The following is a 17280-nucleotide window of genomic DNA, read 5'->3' as shown; positions in this document are numbered from 1 at the left end:
TAGTGGCTCCGGTCTAGGAAACCGAAATTAACGGCCGTGGGGATTAGTTGCGCTGACCACGCTACACACAACATCCGCTAAAGTTGGCACTAACTTCGCCGACAAGCGGCTGTCGCTCGGTCGGTATAGTTCGCTTGTGGACTAACGCCACGGAGAGAAGAAATGACACATCTGCCTCAGAAATGTATGCCACGTTACAAGGTAAAGAGAATTAATCGGCTGAGGGAATAAATTGCCTTAACATTGGTTTAGTAAAGAATTTGGTTGCTGTTACAGGTTCCTTGGACCCTGAGGAGCTGTCCCTGGACCCTACTGCTAGCCCCTGCCAGTCTCTTAGCAGCCCTCAACCGGAACCGGAAGGGACAACAGACCTTCCCACGAAACACGAACCCAGTCTTAGTCCTGGAATCGGCACTCATATCGCCGGAGTCAGTACGACCGTGTGTGAGGACTCCAGCAACACTAGTAGCATCATCATGTACCCATCCTCAGGCGGCGTGCCTCACACCGCCGGAAATACCGGAGGAGGCAAAATCAGCTATCGTGGTATCTTCACTACTACCTCCAGTGGCAGCCCCGTCGCCGCCAGTATGGGCCCCAATGGGGGCGGAAGTCTCTCTGGCCTCGGCACAGGCCTTGCTGCTACCTCACCGACAGCACAAGGCATCAATCACTGGCTACTCCCTAGCCCAGACAAAACAATATTCCCTCCTCTGTTTGGTCTCCTTGGACAGCAGCAACAGCAGCAGCCTCAGCATCCTCAGACAGCCGCCTCACCTCAACAGCAGCAGCAGCAGTACTCTTCTGCCAGTCCCAGTCCCGCTGGGGGGCACTACGACGATGGATCTCAGCAACAGCAGCAGCAGGAAGACCTCATGGGACTCAGCATTGACTGCGGACCTGGTGGGAATCTGGCGCTCAAACAGCCTCCAACCTACTCCAGCTGTAGCGGAGGGCCAGTGACATCTATTGGGGATGTTCAGCAACAGCAGCAGGAGCTGGCGTATAGCCGGGTGGGGCAGTCCCTCGTGCCCTCTACAGCGAAGTACCAGTGGCTGGACACAACCCAAGTTGTGGCTGGTTACGGCACGGGGATGTCCGTACCGGGACCTTCTGGACTCATTCCCAAGCAGGAACCCTTCAGTGCTTGTGCGGGGAGTGCTGGGGGGACGTCAGGTAGTGGAGGGGGTGGAGGGGGAAGTGCTGGTGAAGTACAGCAACAACAGGCTCAAGAACAGCAACAGCAGGGTGGCAATTACGCGGTGCAGCTGGCGGAATATAACCCTTCGACGAGTAAAGGTCACGAGATCTTGTCGCAGGTGTACCAACAGTCGCCAATGCCGCTCAAGTTGGTACCAGTGAAACCCAGAAAGTATCCGAACAGACCGAGTAAGACGCCGGTACACGAGAGACCATACGCGTGCCCAGTTGAGAACTGCGATAGGCGATTCTCGAGATCGGACGAGCTGACGCGACACATCCGAATCCACACGGGACAGAAACCGTTTCAATGCCGCATTTGCATGAGGTCTTTCTCGAGATCTGATCACCTTACAACACACATCAGAACGCACACAGGAGAGAAACCGTTTCAGTGCGATACGTGTGGACGTAAGTTCGCGAGAAGCGATGAGAAGAAGCGTCACGCTAAAGTGCACCTCAAACAGAGACTCAAGAAAGAGAGTAAACTGGTTACAGGAAGTACCGGTGGCTCTGCTTCAACCAGCGGCAGTCAACAGCAACAACAGACACAGCACCACCTGCATCCCCACCACATACACCCACATCACCACCACCACCACCATCATCACCACCAGTCCGCCGCGTCAACCAGCGGAATCCAACAACAGCAACACACGGTGCAGTCAGACGAGAGTCTTACAATGCCAGCTGTTACGACCGCACTATAAACCGTAAACCTTTGAAGGAAACAAACGATGGTGCAAAGAAATGTGTTCTCTTTTTTTCCTGCTTGCATGTTATAATGTTCCGTATTCTCTACTTCCTTGTGTTAACTGTGATTTTTCTCGACAACCATGAGGGATATGTTAATATTAAATACGGAAATTATTTTCATGAGCATACATTTGAATGTGCCGCGTCGCCGTAGTAGGGTTTGTGTAGTCAACACAGAAAAACCATGCGTATTTCACTTCGCACTGAAAAGAAACAGTTCAAGGCGTTCTTGTTTCCTACTGGTTCGTTGTTCAATTCTTTGTTGTCATTTGACGAAATGAATTATTGATTGTTGTGTGTGCATTGTTGGCGCTTTTGAGGACAAGAGGGAGAGATATATGAAGTATTGGACTCCACGGTAATAAATTTTTGTTATGTAACATGACAGATTATTTGTTATAATGCAACTCGAGCAGTTGCATTTTAATGAAAATTAATATGAAAAAAGGTACATTTTAAAAATGTGCTGTTTCTGTTTTTTTCCCACGTTGCCAAAAAAAATTGTATAAAATGGAAAGAACTCACGACCGTCGGTCCGTGCATAAGCGGGACGGACGTGTGATGTTTTCCTGTCCCCTAACAGAAATATCCTATTTTTGTACAATTTTAATTTCATTAATTGGGTCTATGTTTTTTTTCGACTAAATGCTGTGTTGTGTGACATATTTGTTGCTTTAATTTTATTTGCAGGCCGGTAAGAAGGCTTTAACGTAGTGGAAAGAAACCAGAAAATAACCAATGGCTTTAATTAATGGATATGAGATCGTAAGATGCTATGTAATTTACATTTTTTTTTGTAACTATACCAAACTTTGTAGGGGCGATGAACTGCGTTAAGAAATGTTGGAAGGATGTCTTCAGACCAGGGTCAAGAGAGCCCTAATTTTCTGACATGAGAAATTACTTATCAGTATTTTTTTGTTCACTCTCAAATGGGACATTGTATTTTTTTCCGCGTGAAAAATCAGTTCACATGAGAACTTGAAAAATATATATATACATGTAATGTGTGTATTTATTAAACAATTCCTCCCAGTTCAATGGTGTTCTGTTTCAATTGCCAGTGTTAACTGTTTTGGTGTTTGATGTTAAAGAATCTTGACCGGTGTCTCAGTGTTATGTATGTGGGTATGTATATGTTAAATGTTCGTCCTTTGCGAAGACAGCCTCCCAACGGCACCGCCGCTACAAATATTTGCAATGTTGCCAAATAACAACTTGTTTTAACTGCACGAAACATTCCTTAGATTTTAATGATAATAGGAGCTACATAAAAATGTATTGGCTACCCAGAGTTCAAATCTGGTAACACAGTTTTACTTTATGACGGAAATACAATATAAAAAAAATTAAAACCGAAAACAAAACGTTCTTAAAATTACACACCGTACCAGTACATTAAGTATTAAATAAAATGTTCATACACGCACATCACAGACCACATTATGACATCCGCATCTCAAATCAGACAAGGGACGGAATCCCCCCCCCCAAAAAAAGAGAAACCCCGAAAATGCCGGGAATTTGCCTTAAGGAAATGCCGTATTCAAATACTCAGTATCATTAGAACCTTGGTTACTGATAAAATACACTAGATCCTTTTAATATACTCCGTCTACTATGGGAACGAAGATACTAGATCATGTTTCCAACATATTCCGGTACGCATATGCCTGTAGGAAATTCAGACATATTTGCACGGGATTTTTCTTCCGTAAGGTTGCCTGCACAAGGTACGACATCCACTACCAGTTCGTAGAGTGGACAGACATTATAACCATCTCAGTCATTTCTGCTGCTTGGCTACAGAATAAACAGTCGAAAATACTGTCTACATAATGACTAATTTGCATTTTTTTACATAGAAACCATACTTTCTTATTCCAAAATACATTCATATATTTCAGCATAAATTTGAAGAATTAGCTACGGCTTGAATTTTATACATACTGCCGAAATTCCAGAATTCAGTGTTGTGGTAATAGTAGTAGTGAGAATGATGAACGCGATAGCAACAGTAAGAAAACGCTGCTGTTGCTATGGTAATCTTTATTACGCATGCGCAGTCGATCGCTGGTCGAAGTACATTCAACGCATGCGCGTAATTACAAGCTCAATTCGCCCATATCACAGATCGGTGGCTTGTTCGTTCAATTTTACTCCTCTGCTCTCAATTATTGTGGTGCTAGACGTTCTGGTTGTTTCTGAACGGAGATATATATATATATTGTTTCATTTAAAAGATAAATATTATTCGTTAATAAGACGCATTTTCGTATTTTGCAGTTGTTATTGGTGGAACTTGTCTTTAAGAAAAATAAGCGTACAAATTCAGGCCTAATACGCCCCAATAGCCAAATAAAAGATTAGAAAAAATAATGTGGACATGTACATAGACTAAAAACAAAGAAATTGTATATATAGTATATATTGAACTATTAAAATTATAATATTGTTGAATTACCCGTGACTGCTGTTATTAAATGCATGGAAGAAAATTAACCATCCCTGTTCTGTCCTTGTTTGCTGACCATATACCACCGGTCAAATATTTCAACTCACTCACCCACACACCCACTTTTCTCATTGTCTGGAATATGACGCAATGTTTTAAACTATTGGTACTCGCCTTTTTTTACTGTACTGTTATCTACCTAAAATAAATGGGGGAGAAATGCATTTTCTAAACAGTGTTTGCCATGGCGAATTATAAGATAATTCAACCATTCTGTACCCTTCTGAGAACCAAAACCCTCCCTTTTTCACTACAGTAATATATTTGCACAAACCTTTTTTCCCCCTATTCTATTGTCGTGGTGAACAAAAAAAAAAAACACTGGCGGGCAGTTCTAGAACAGCCTGCATACATGTAGCTGCAACCCCCTCCCCTCCCCTTGACTTCCCGTTTTGTAAAGATCAGGAAACAATTTTAAATAAAACATGTGAAGAGTTGTTAAAATCTCACGAGGCTTTCTCTAAATGTGATATCTGCAGGCGAAGTATGAAAGGTGATGTAACTGTTATAAATATATATATAAACTCAAAAAATATTTATTTGTACATTTCTCTCTCGTTACATTAGCTGTACAAGTTGATGTTATAAAACAAAATAAAATTAAATGGCTGTAATCTATTATTATAATATGATGAGTCTATATTAATTATAAGCAAAGAGAGAAAATATACAGAGCTAAACTAAACTGTTCACTGTGTACTTCATTTCTTAGTCATCCTGTAGTTCCTGGCCCCCTTTGACACATGGCAATACATTGAGATTGATAACCGGGTTCTAACCTCGGCCCAGTGCCCGGCCATGCTACCATGAGTGTGGTGTTTCGTGGTTTTCCTCACCCTACGATGAATCTGGGACAGCAAAGTCTTTACATGGTTCGTTCCTTCTTTTATACTTTATTTCACGACTGCAGCGCCGAATGGTGGATTGTTTATAAACCATAAATTATATAGGATTTAGAAGTGGTCATGAGGAAAAGAGGTATTAATTAGGCCGTGCCATAGCTCAGGCAGTTAGTCGCCGGCTTCCCACCGCGGCGGATAGGGTTCGAGCCCAGATCGGATCGTGAGATTTGTGATGGACAAAATGTCACTGGGGCAGGTTTTCTCACACTACTTGGTTTCCCTGCCAGTTCATATTGCACCGACTGCTCCACACTCATCATGTCAATAGGGGCTGATACAATAGGCCAGTTACTGACCGACGCACCAAGTGGATTCAGTCTCATCCCACCCCAACAAATTAAAAAAAGAAAAAGTACTATCTCAGAATTTGCCTATAGAGTCTGAGGAAAACTATGAAAATTTCAATGACGATTACAGGTGTCCCGGCCGAGATTCGAAACATGCACTCCTGAATGCTAGAACGTTACCGCCATGTCAACCTACTCCATGGCTTCAGTACTGAGTAAGAATGGTTCAAGGAGAACGTATCCAGGAATGTGAAGATGGCTGCATAACTCCACGGAGCCCTAGTCCTTGAGAAGTCGCCAGTCGCTCAGCTACTCAATTTCCCAGCATTTTATGGAACCCGAAAGTTCATTACCGTGTTCACAAGAGCCCTCCACTGGTCCCTATCCGGAGCCAGACGAGTTATACCGTTCCAAAGAATTCGAGTCCCTGCCCCACGTTTCTTAACAAGCCTCTCTTTTTTCGGTGACATGTTAGCCCCACGCCAGTCCCCCTCCCCAGCTGGAGTACCGCCCATTGCCAGTTGTCCGTGATGCTTATTCAGAATATTCTAGAGACTGTCTCGCAATATAAATCTTGGGCCCTGAAACCTGGGGGGGGGGGGGAGGTCGAAAATGACTGTACCTGTTTCATTGGAGGCATCAGCATATTACGTGCTGTCCAGCACAGTATAGTGTTTGTATTCAGAAGTATGAGAAGGTAAGGAAAGTCGGTAAAACAGTTCACTGCTTATTTCTAGATAGCCACTTCGTAGAGACGTAATTAATTCTGAACTCCTTTTTATTTTCCACTTTTGTAGTGCAAAATAATTATTATTTATGCAAATTTATGCTGTAATCGATTTATTCAGCCCAACTCCTTTTGTAATTACGAATCAAAGTTGAATTATTTACATTTTAAAACGCTGTATTTCCTATTAACGCTTTGAAGGACAAAGTTGACTGCTGTTTGGTTATGGTGGTCACCGTGTACCCATTAAGCAAACTATGGACTTTTCCACCTTTAACGTCAGTAATGTCTCAAGACTTAGCCCTTCAACAAGGCGCGCGTCACGGCTACAAACAGCATCTGCAGACCTCTGAGCGTTACAATAAACGCAACTCTCCATCTTCCTTAGCTTAGTGCTACTGAGTGACGACACTATCGTCTTGCCTATATCATTTTATTGCCTATGACTAAACTTTAGCCTAGTTCTAAGTCTAGCCTTTTCGCATATTGGGGGGTGGAGTCCAGTTAGGTCCACTCGGCGATATGTTCCTTCGAAACGTCGAACTCCTTCTGAACTACCCAGAAGGCCTGTACGCTTTTCGGTGGGGATGGCTGGTTTCCTAATTTCTACTAAGCAGCTCTCAGAAACACTCCCATTAGGGGAGTGTGTGCCCATGTTTTTCTGTCCTTCCTTAAATAACTACACAGCAATATGCGACATCCTTAAAAGCACCTTCAGCATTCATAAAATATGAAGGTCCTATGTTGAATCCACGGAAACAAGCTCTTACGCTCCCCCTCCAGCGTGCTTCCCAAAATTCCCCACCAATCGACACAGAAATGTTGGCAGTGATAACCACATGATAACCTTTGCCTGGGACAAGCGCTTTGCGTTTGACAGTGGCCATAGAGGACTGAAGGGGAATACAAACATAGGCAGAATGGAAGATACCTTTAGGGTAATCATCCCCACTATTCATGGGGTCTATTTACATGGTCTTAGTATAAGTATTTCCATATACTCGTGTATACAGAATGTCCCAGGTGGAAAGGTCAATATTCTTGTATGTCATAGTATTTGTCATTTTGAACAGAGAAGTGTATACTCATATGTATGTATGTACACGTGTCCTATTCCGAAAGGTTTCCGAGATGCAGCTATTTCACTGTACAGTTTCAAAGTTATTGATAAGAAAGAGATATTACGTACTGTTTCTAATGGCCGTATTTATTGTTACAAGTGACAAAGTTGGTGCAGTTTATCTAGTATAAACATTTTCGAAAATTCCACCATCAACGTGAATGCACTTTGCAGCTCGTGTGAGGACATGGCGTGTTGTTCGTCTGTACAGTGTACAGTGAAATAGCTGTATCTCAGAAGACGTTCGGAATAGGGCCCATGTACATATACACTTTTATGTTTAGAATGGCTGATACTTTGACCTCCAAGAATACCAATCTTTCCTCCTTGGATGTTCTGTATATAAATGGTAAAGTTGCCCCTGTACTTAATTAATTAAAACCCGCGCAATGGAGACGTATTAGGGATTGGAAGTATAGTTCCACTATTCTTAACCCCAGAACTAGATGGAGGTGAATGGCCGGCTTCACGCCCCAGCCGCCTTACCCCCGAATAGGAGGCTGGTCGGTTCCATGCATATATAAACGGGCTATATCCCTTGCAGACAGGTGCGGTCTGTTCGTTCCAGTCAATCAAATTACAGTAGGATCTCCAATATCAGCTACCTTGACTGTACCATGGTTGTTGGAGTCAATGCTCTTGACACCCACGTGCTGAGGCGATGCTATGGGCTTCACTATCACCATTCTCCCAGTTGAGCTACAGATGGATCAGATTCGGCCATATTTGGAGCGCATCTTCTTTTTATTCGTCATATGCGTACCCCACCCTGGGCAGCAACATGCGTGCTGTGACGTCACGTGGTGCCCCACCTAGACAACCTTCCTTCTGTCCAAACACAAGACAAATACAAAGACGCTACAAACAAAGGCTCTGATGGAAGCCAAACAAAATCTGTGACGTTATGATTCATTTTCTTATGCAGCTCGATTTCTGAGGCTTACTACCCAGCTTGCATTGCGCGGTAAAAGCAAGAATAAAGCTTCTTAATAAAAAAAGTCTTAAAAGAGTGTAACTTTATTTAATTGTGTTTCCCACGCCGGGAAGGAGAAACGGGAGTGGTGGTACAGTTGAGCGTGTTGCAGGACTCGAATCGAAACAGAGATAAGAGGTCATCTTCACCCCTCAGGAATTGACACAATATTGAACAATAAGGATCCTTATTGAAAAAAACTAGATGCAAATAAACATAATAAGGATCCTTATTGAAGAATTAGATTAAAAATAGATGCAATTCATCAACTGAAATTGGTATCACTGTACGCCTGTGATGACCCAGTATGAGGGTCGAAACATGTAGCGTCAATAAAAACAAATGTTGATACTGTAGTGTCTACTTTGTTTTAAATACATAATATTGTTGTGTAGACTGCATACTTCTAGTATATACATTCTATGTTTTACTTAAGAAATACGGGGTATAATATTTTGAGTGTAATTTTCCCGATCAACATGCCCTATCTAGTCAAAAACCTGTTATTTCGTACTTGTTGCCGAAAAAAAAAAGTGAAAATTCATGCTGTTACTATAGTATATACATTTATATACCTTATTTAGGACCGGATTAAGTAAGTACAGTAATGCTAACGTTGATATTGTCTCACAAATACCGTAAAACACGCAGAGCTGACGAGTAGAGACCTCAGATACTAAATTTGATCAAAATAAATCCAACGGTTCGCTCGCTTGCATGCATAATATCAGATGCTATTTCCTTCAATATCGAGAAATATCTTTACCAGTGAGCATGGTTTTACTGGCGTCCAAGGTTCCTACGGCAGCCGACAACTCCATTAAACTATTTATCGTGTACGCTGGATTTTCCTATGCTAGCGAGACAAATCTGTATGCAAGGTGTTACACAGACACATCTGCAAAATACAAGCTGGAAGGATGTTGCATCTCAATGAAGAGATGGAACTGAGATAAGCTTCATTTCAATGTTTGTACAAGAAATCAACATATCTCTTGCTTGTGCTTCAAGAAACGTTCTTGTTTGTTTGATTCTGAATTCAAACACACACTCCCCCCACCCTGCTCCTCACAGTCCACAATTGAGAAAATATAATTCATTATTCTGATTACGTCACGTACTCTCCCATCTGGCCTTATGACGCTTCCGGACCTTATGAGAAATGTAACCCTAAAAGAAAATAATTAAACCTGTGCTTACAGACCTGGGATGGCGTAGTGGGTATAGCGACTGGCTACCGGCTGGAAGGTCGAGGGGTCGGAGATCGAGTCGAGGTATGGACAAGCTGTTTCTCCTCTCCACGTAAACCAGACCGGTTCTGCGGCCACCCAGCCTCCTATTCAATGGGTACCGCGAGCTCTTTCCCCAGAGGTAAAGCGGTCGGGGCGTGAAGCTCATCACTCAACCCCAACTAGTGCCGAGATTAAGAATACGTGGATCTGTACATCCACTCCCACATACGTCTTCATTTTACTTTTACCCTGTCCTTAATAGAACTCCATACCATGAAGACGCATGCGGGAGGGGCGGAAGTATGGGTCCACACATTCTTAACCTCGGCACTGGGTAGGGACAAATGGTCAGTTTCATGCCCTAGTCATTTTGCCTGCCGAGAAAGATCTCCCGGTACCTTTGGTTTCAAGGTTGGGCGGCCCTCACCCCTTGTCCGAACTCTGAGAAAAATTTCTACCGCTGTGGATAATGGAACTCAGGTTTCCCGGTCGTCCAGCCCATAGTCTAGTCACTCAGGTACCTCGTCTCCGCTTACGGAAACGAATTTTATTAAAAATTTTCTTTGCGCTTGCGCTTGTGCTGCTGCGGTAGCTCATTCCAAACAACGTGGTTCAGCCCTCAATACTTCAAAGCCCAGTGGTTGCTACATGTAACCACTTGCTTTAACATTAAAAATCTCTGCTTTCTGTCCACAGAGTGTATCTATGTTATTCATATGGTTCTCACAATAAACAGCAACTGTCTCCTTGAACAGCATTAACCGGTTGGGTTCTGTAGCGGAGACGTAATGTGTTTCCTGTGAGGTATGAACTGAATCTTTATAGATTATTTATAACAAACTCGCTCAGACCAGAAGGGCATGAGAGGAAGCGTAAGAGGTCAGAGTGAGTGAGCTAGCAGTGAGGGGTGAAGGACAGAAGGCTAGAGTAGGAGAGTTTGTGAGAACCAGTGAGAAAAACGAACAGTGGACCATTTCTTCACAAAGTTACCAGAGTAAGCTATATGTATGTATTGTATATATATATTACAACCAGTGTGAGTGAAGTCTGCGGCCTGTGCAGATCAAGTGCTTTGTGTGGCTCCTGTATATAACTGTTACAGTAATAGCAGTAGTAACTAATGTACACACCCCAGTATTTCTGAAGCTCTGGTCAAACCTGACTGAATCTCTGAGGCTGGAATATGAAAGCACCATACAACAACATCCTGATGCCGATGCTGTCAGGGGCACTCACCGTCATTGCCCGCATAGCGGGACGTACCCCTACATCACTCGGGGACGTCCGAAATGGACTCTAATTGTACAAAACCAGGATGAATCTCCATCAGTTACTGAAAGGAGTGTAGCTGTATAGCGCCCTGTATGGCGGGTACACAGAGGTACTACACGACTTGACGGCATTCCTCAAAGAGAACGCTGCCAAAGGAGAAAGAGGCAAGACCACAATTACTACACCTCCGTCCCTCGAGGAATTCTGTAAGCAAAGAAGACGAAAGCGGAAACTTACAGACGGCGCCGATAAAAGAGCTAAGGTGCGAACAACATCCACCGCGGGTGTCAACGACCCCAAATTGCAGTCGAAGCCTAATATTCCCAACCGGCACTTCTTCGCCCCACTGAGGTCAGTTGAAATGGAGGCTGACCATGGAGACGACGCGAACGACAACACCGAACGTCATCCAGCCAGGCAGGAAGATCGCCTTCCACTGTACTAACCTCTCAAGTAAACCTGATACAATTGCAAAGGCAACTGAAGGTCTTACTGAAAAGCAAATGTGAATTCAGTATCACTAGGAACGGGTTCGGTGTTGTCAAGAAAGAAATGATGGACTTTCCAACCATCCGCTCTCATTTCGAGAGCAATAACGCCCTATATTTCACCTTCTATCTCGAATCCCAGACGCCCATAAAGGCTGTGATACAGCACCTTCCAGTCACAATTCCTGCAGAGGACATCTCAGATTGGTAGGTGAACCTTCACTTTGATAAATGATATGAACTCCGTCCCAAATGCAAACAATATATTATATGTCCTTGATCTTGCTCTCCTTTACACTACATGTTTCGGCCTCAAACGGCTATCATCAGGTGTATACACTCACGTTGCTGTTACACTGCACTTGGTTTAAAATTTAACATTTAAAAACATATTGTACCTTTCGTTGTAATTATCAACATCTACTGCGTTGATATCAGCCGGGTTTATAGATTATTTTTGTTACACATGTAACAAATTTTAAAATTTGAGGAAAAAATTTTAAAGGATTTTAAAATTTCAACTAAAGATTTTATAAGTGCTGACGTGTGTAACAAAAATAATCTATAAACCCGGCTGATATCAACGAAGTAGATGTTGATAATTACAACGAACGGTACAATATGTTTTTAAATGTTAAATTTTAAACCAAGTGCAGTGTGACAGCAACGTGAGTGTATACACCTGATGATAGCCGTTTGAGGCCGAAACATGTAGTGTAAAGGAGAGCAAGATCAAGGACATATAATATATTGTTTGCACTTGGGATAGAGTTCATATCATTTATCGTATAGAGTGCAACAGGATGCTTAAATATAATATTCTTGACTTTGATGTTATTAGCGTCAAACAAACGTCTACCACCTGTCGATCGCCTGCAGAAGGAAAAACCACAGTAAACACTCCCCTCTTCCTAATAACCCTACCTAGGACGTGGAAGTCCAGTGACGATGCTTTTCCATATTGCAATCGGAGCGGAGAAGTACGAAGCCCAGACCGATCTCACGCAGTGCTACAACTGCCAACAATTTGGCCATATGTTGGCTAACTGCAAGCAATCTCCCTGTTGTATGTAGTGTGGGGGCAATCGCCTGTACAAGGAACGTCCGGAAAAAGGCCAATGCTGCATCTGCAAGTTGGTGGTGGGAGAAGAACCTCATCCCTCCAACTGTCGAGGCTGCAGGCACGCCGAGGAGAAAGTCGCAGAGAGCGCACAAGCCTTCAAGAGGAAGGGTGTCCTGTTCCAGCCACACCGCCCCAGAACTATCCTTCCCAGCGCTGCATCTCAGCAGCCTCAGCCGCCCTCAGTTGCACAGGCCTGCCCCTCTCCCTTGAGGCACAACCAACAAGTACCAAGTCAGTCAGTTCGTCTCTGAACGACACGTTCACAGTAGTCGCAACGGTATTTCAGCAAATCATGACACAGCTCTCTCGGGCTGAGCCAGAAAAAGACAGGATAATGGCCATCATAAAAATCGTGTTAAAACTCATAAAGCAAAATGGCCGGTAAATTTCACACGGGGTAAATATGAGTGCGCTGACGAGGGCCAGCAGCAATTGTAAACGATAGACCCGCCCTCTCGTCAGAGAGGGCGCCCTACATCAACAAACCCGCAATTGACAGTAATAAAAAATATGGTATTGGACCACAGAGAGATGCTTGACACCGAGGCAGACTGGCCGACTGACCGTCGGTCATAACATAACTCTGACTTTGACATAAACTTTCGCTCTGGATAGGGACCAGTGGATGGCTCTTGTGAACACGGCAATGAACCTTTTGGTTCCGTATAATGTTGGGAAATTCTTAACTGGCTGAGCCAGTGACTTCTTCACAACAAACAACTCCTTTATATGGTTACAATATCAAGGATGATTGGACAGATGAAGCAAGTAGGACACACAGGAGAGATGAGAAACACATGCAAAAGAAATGTTTAGTCATAACTCCTAAAGGGAAGAAATATAAAGCAATTAAAGTAAAGCTATCCCTGTAACAGGCCGTGGAGGCCCACAGGGTTGTGAGACGTCGAGGCTCCCACATTTTCTAGACAATCGGCTCATAGATGGCGGCAAGGTTGTCAGCCCTACGCGCCGGCCGCCCTTTAGCCCCAAGAATATTCCTGGTACTCATTTCTGCTAGAGGCTGAGTCGACCCCAAGGCCATAGTGCGGCTGGTAGGATTAGGTCAATTGAAAAAAAAAAATTCTCATCGGGATTCTATCCCGCGACCTTCCGGCTTGTAGCATAGTACCTCAACATACTACGCTACCGCATGCCCCTAAAGGGAAGAAAGATGCGGTAAGATAATATTAAAACAGATGAGATACAGTGAAGATGAGCAAATCAGCTGCTTTTATGCGGTTTGTCCAGCAGTTCCCCCACCCCGAAATTTTGGTATCGTTCTAACGTGCTACACGGCGTCACATCCCATACTCACCCCTCGCACCCCCACGCATCAGTCGCGCTCTACAGGTGTGGGACGCGAACTGCATTAGAAACCAATGTAGCGAGAGAGCAGCTTCGAGTAAGAGTCCGGTTTTGTTTTTGTTTCCCAACTGCCAGTTTTGTGTGCCACGCACTCGAAACGTCACAATCACCATGACGTCACGCAATGTATTCTGGGCAGGTCCGGGCAGCGTTGCCGCGTATGGAGCACAGAATCCCTACCTTATTTATATCCCACGATAGTTGCGAAGTTATTTCTATAGTGTAGCGGTTGGAAATACCTGTACAGTTCATACTTCCGTGTGAGCGAGTGGAAACTTCGTTATGTAACGACGCTGTATCATCTGGTACGGGTTACAGAACGCATCACTCTTCAAACAGAACAGGTATTCCATCTCACACAGGTAGAACTGTATATTATATAATCATATATCAACTGGTAAGGATATTGGTACCGGGTAGAAGGTAAATTTGTCCCTGTACTTACCTAATTAAGCACTACGCCATGAAGACGTATGGGTAAGTGGATGTATAGATCCACATTTTCTTGATCTCGGTACTAGTTGAAGGTGAGTGGTGAGCTTCACGCCCCGACCGCTTTACCCCCGGAGAAACAGACCCCGGTACCCATTGGATAGGAGGCTATGTGACCCCCAGAGCCGGTCAAGACGACGTGGTTAAGAGAAAATTCTTAACCCTACCGGGACTCGAACTCTGAACCCCTCGGTCGTCCAGCCTGTAGCCAGTTGCTATACCGACTGCGCTAGCGTAGTTCATTGAGGCATTATGCTACAAGCCGGAAGGCCGCTGGTTCGGTTCCCGTTGAGGTCACTGGATTTTTTCAATTGATCTAATCCTTCCAGCCGCACTATGGCCCTGGGGTTCACTCAGCCTCTAACAGAAATGAGTACCAGGAATCTTCCTGAGGAGTAAAGGGCGGCCGGCGCATAAGGCTGACAACCTTACGGCCATCTGTGAACCGACTGTCTAGAAAATGAGGGAGCCTCGACGTCTCACAATCCTATGGGCCTTCACGGCCTGGTACAGGGATAGCTTCACCTTAGACCTGACAGTTCTCAACAGAATGTGCAGTGGATGTTGTCGAGTTCCCCGAGATAAGGATTGTAGTGTGTATGTCGGTTACAAGAGGGCATTAGCTACAGTGCGACACCCTCTCTCCATTTCACAATGCAGCTGCAACCACTGTCACGTTACTTCCTGCCATACTTCTCACTCCTCATGCGAAGCCCAGAGGCTAGGAGTAACTCCCTCTCCTGGTGACGCAGTGTTGACCAAACTAAACCGATCAGATTCACCATACCGGCCTACGGTCCCAAAATTAGGCTGTTATGTAAGGCGCTAATCTGAAATGGCGTGACACTGCACTTGCATTCAGAAGTATATTTTTGGCAGTACTGTCATGAACCACGTTAAATCAGACTCAGAGTTACCAAGACAACGGCTTAATGACTTCAGGAAAAGCCTCTCCATGGATGATTATTATTTAGTCACTGGCATACTTTGATGACTGTAGGAAACATAAAATGTTAGATAAAACGTGTGGTACATGTAGAAGATTTGTGATGGTCTTGAGGTATTTATTCTTTAAGTTTGTAATTCGATTTTCAATATGCGTTTTCAGTAGGTAAAGTTGTCCCTATGCTTAATTAATTAAGTACTACACCATGAAGGCGTATGGTGGAGTGGATGTATAGATCCACATTTTGACCTCGGCACCAGCTGGAGGTAAGTGGTTAGATTCACGCTCCTGCCGCTTTACCCCCGGAGAAAGAAGACCCCGTACCCACTGGATAGTAGGCTGGATGGGCCCCAGAGCCAGTCTCGGCAACGCGGAGAAGAGAAAAATCTTGACGCTACCTGGAATCGAACTCAGACCCCTCCTTCGTCCAGCCCGTAGCCAGTCGCTATACTGGCTCAGCTATCCCGCGTCCGTCTCTGTGTTTAATTAATTCGGCCTATTGTGCCAGCCCCGGACTGTAGATTATGATGAGTGTGCAGCAGTCAGTGGAATGAGAATAGGCAGGGGTAACCGAAGTACTCGGAGAAAACTTGTCTCCAGCGCCTCTTTCTTCACGACGATTTCCACATGACCAAACCCGGGATTGAACCCGGGCCGCCGCGGTGGGAAGCCAGCGACTAACCGCCTGAGCTGTGACACGGCCCATACTGTACGTATTCCTCACAATCCATCGTAACATTATGGTTCCCCCTACTCGTATGTGCTTCGGGCAGACAAACTCGAAGAGGGGCCATACGAGTAACTAACATGTAGTAGTATTTGAGGTTCTCAGAACGACGGTTATGAACAGTACTAGTTTCGGGGGACAGAGTTGTGTAGTCCATTGAAAGTCACTCAAAGTTTCGCAAGAAAATATCGCCTCTATCTTCAGGATTGAAGAGTAAGCCAAGCAAGGAACTGACATGAAGCAGGTAGCAGTCAGAATTCTACTTACGCTTTGCTTCATGCTGGTTTCTTGCCTGTGTAGAACAACAGTCCCAGCAAACAGGCGCTACACGGCGTCAGGAGCCGGGACAGCGCAGTCGGTATAATGCCTGGCTGTGGACTGGCCAACGAAGGGGTCGGAGTTCGAGTCCCGGTACGGTCAAGAATTTTCTCTTTTCTACCTCGTCCAAACGGGTTCTGGGTCCCACTCAGCTTCCTATCCAAAAAAGGGGGTTCTTTCTCGGGGGGGGGAAGCGGTGGAGGGGTGAAGCTGGCCAGTCAGCATCTAATGCCGAGGTGAATAAAACATTTTTTATTTTAAGTGCAAATTTGTGTTTACCCGGTGGCAGTGGTGGTACAATAAGACACAACACACAAACAACGCACATCACAGAAACAGACACACCAGGCTCACACAAAACTACAGAAATAGTAAAGGTCACACTACACACAATGACTACAATGCAAATACAATTACAACTACAATTATATAAATTAATAAAATTAATGGATCTATTCCACATGGTGTCACATCGCAGCCAACCTCAAAACTTCTTTGTTTCTGTCTTACTTCCAAGGAACAGTACAAAGCAGCCATGAGTTACCACATGTGTTCGTGATGTCATCCTCATGACATTCATGTCTAATATTGCTGCCGTCAAGAAGAGTACTTAAGGAACAACCGGGATAAGGTCCTTGAGTCATCGTTGTGTTTGCGTAAACTGTAATTCCATAGTTTTATTCGGCCGGGAACTGTGAAGTTATTGAGAAGTATACACGTCACATGTGCAGCGCTTCTTCTTAGTGAGGAGCGTCAAGTCATCTGCCCTCTTCTTATCCCGGGCTGCTCGCAACAGCGTCGAGATAACCTCTGTAGGGTGTGTATAGCTACATAAAA

General features: G+C 44.4%; 2 protein-coding genes across 9 annotated transcripts in view; one reads left to right on the top strand and one right to left on the bottom strand.

Annotated features, from left to right (window-relative positions):
• The window catches only part of LOC111869830 (early growth response protein 1), a 336968-nt gene extending 331812 nt beyond the window's left edge, over positions 1 to 5156 (top strand). For all 6 annotated transcript variants that reach the window (XM_023861636.2, XM_023861637.2, XM_023861635.2 and 3 more), the window contains one exon: positions 277 to 5156. In XM_023861636.2, coding sequence (XP_023717404.1) covers positions 277 to 1910 — 1634 coding nt within the window. In that variant the 3' untranslated portion in view covers positions 1911 to 5156. The remainder of the gene's footprint in view (positions 1 to 276) is intronic.
• The window catches only part of LOC111869831 (spermine oxidase), a 534307-nt gene that overhangs the window by 411579 nt on the left and 105448 nt on the right, over positions 1 to 17280 (bottom strand). The gene's annotated exons all lie outside the window — the stretch shown is intronic.

This window comes from Cryptotermes secundus, unplaced genomic scaffold, assembly GCF_002891405.2.
Source record: "Cryptotermes secundus unplaced genomic scaffold, Csec_1.0 scaffold286, whole genome shotgun sequence".
NCBI lineage: Eukaryota > Metazoa > Arthropoda > Insecta > Blattodea > Kalotermitidae > Cryptotermes > Cryptotermes secundus.
Note: the sequence above shows the minus strand (reverse complement) of the source record. Positions and strands in the feature narration are given on the sequence as shown.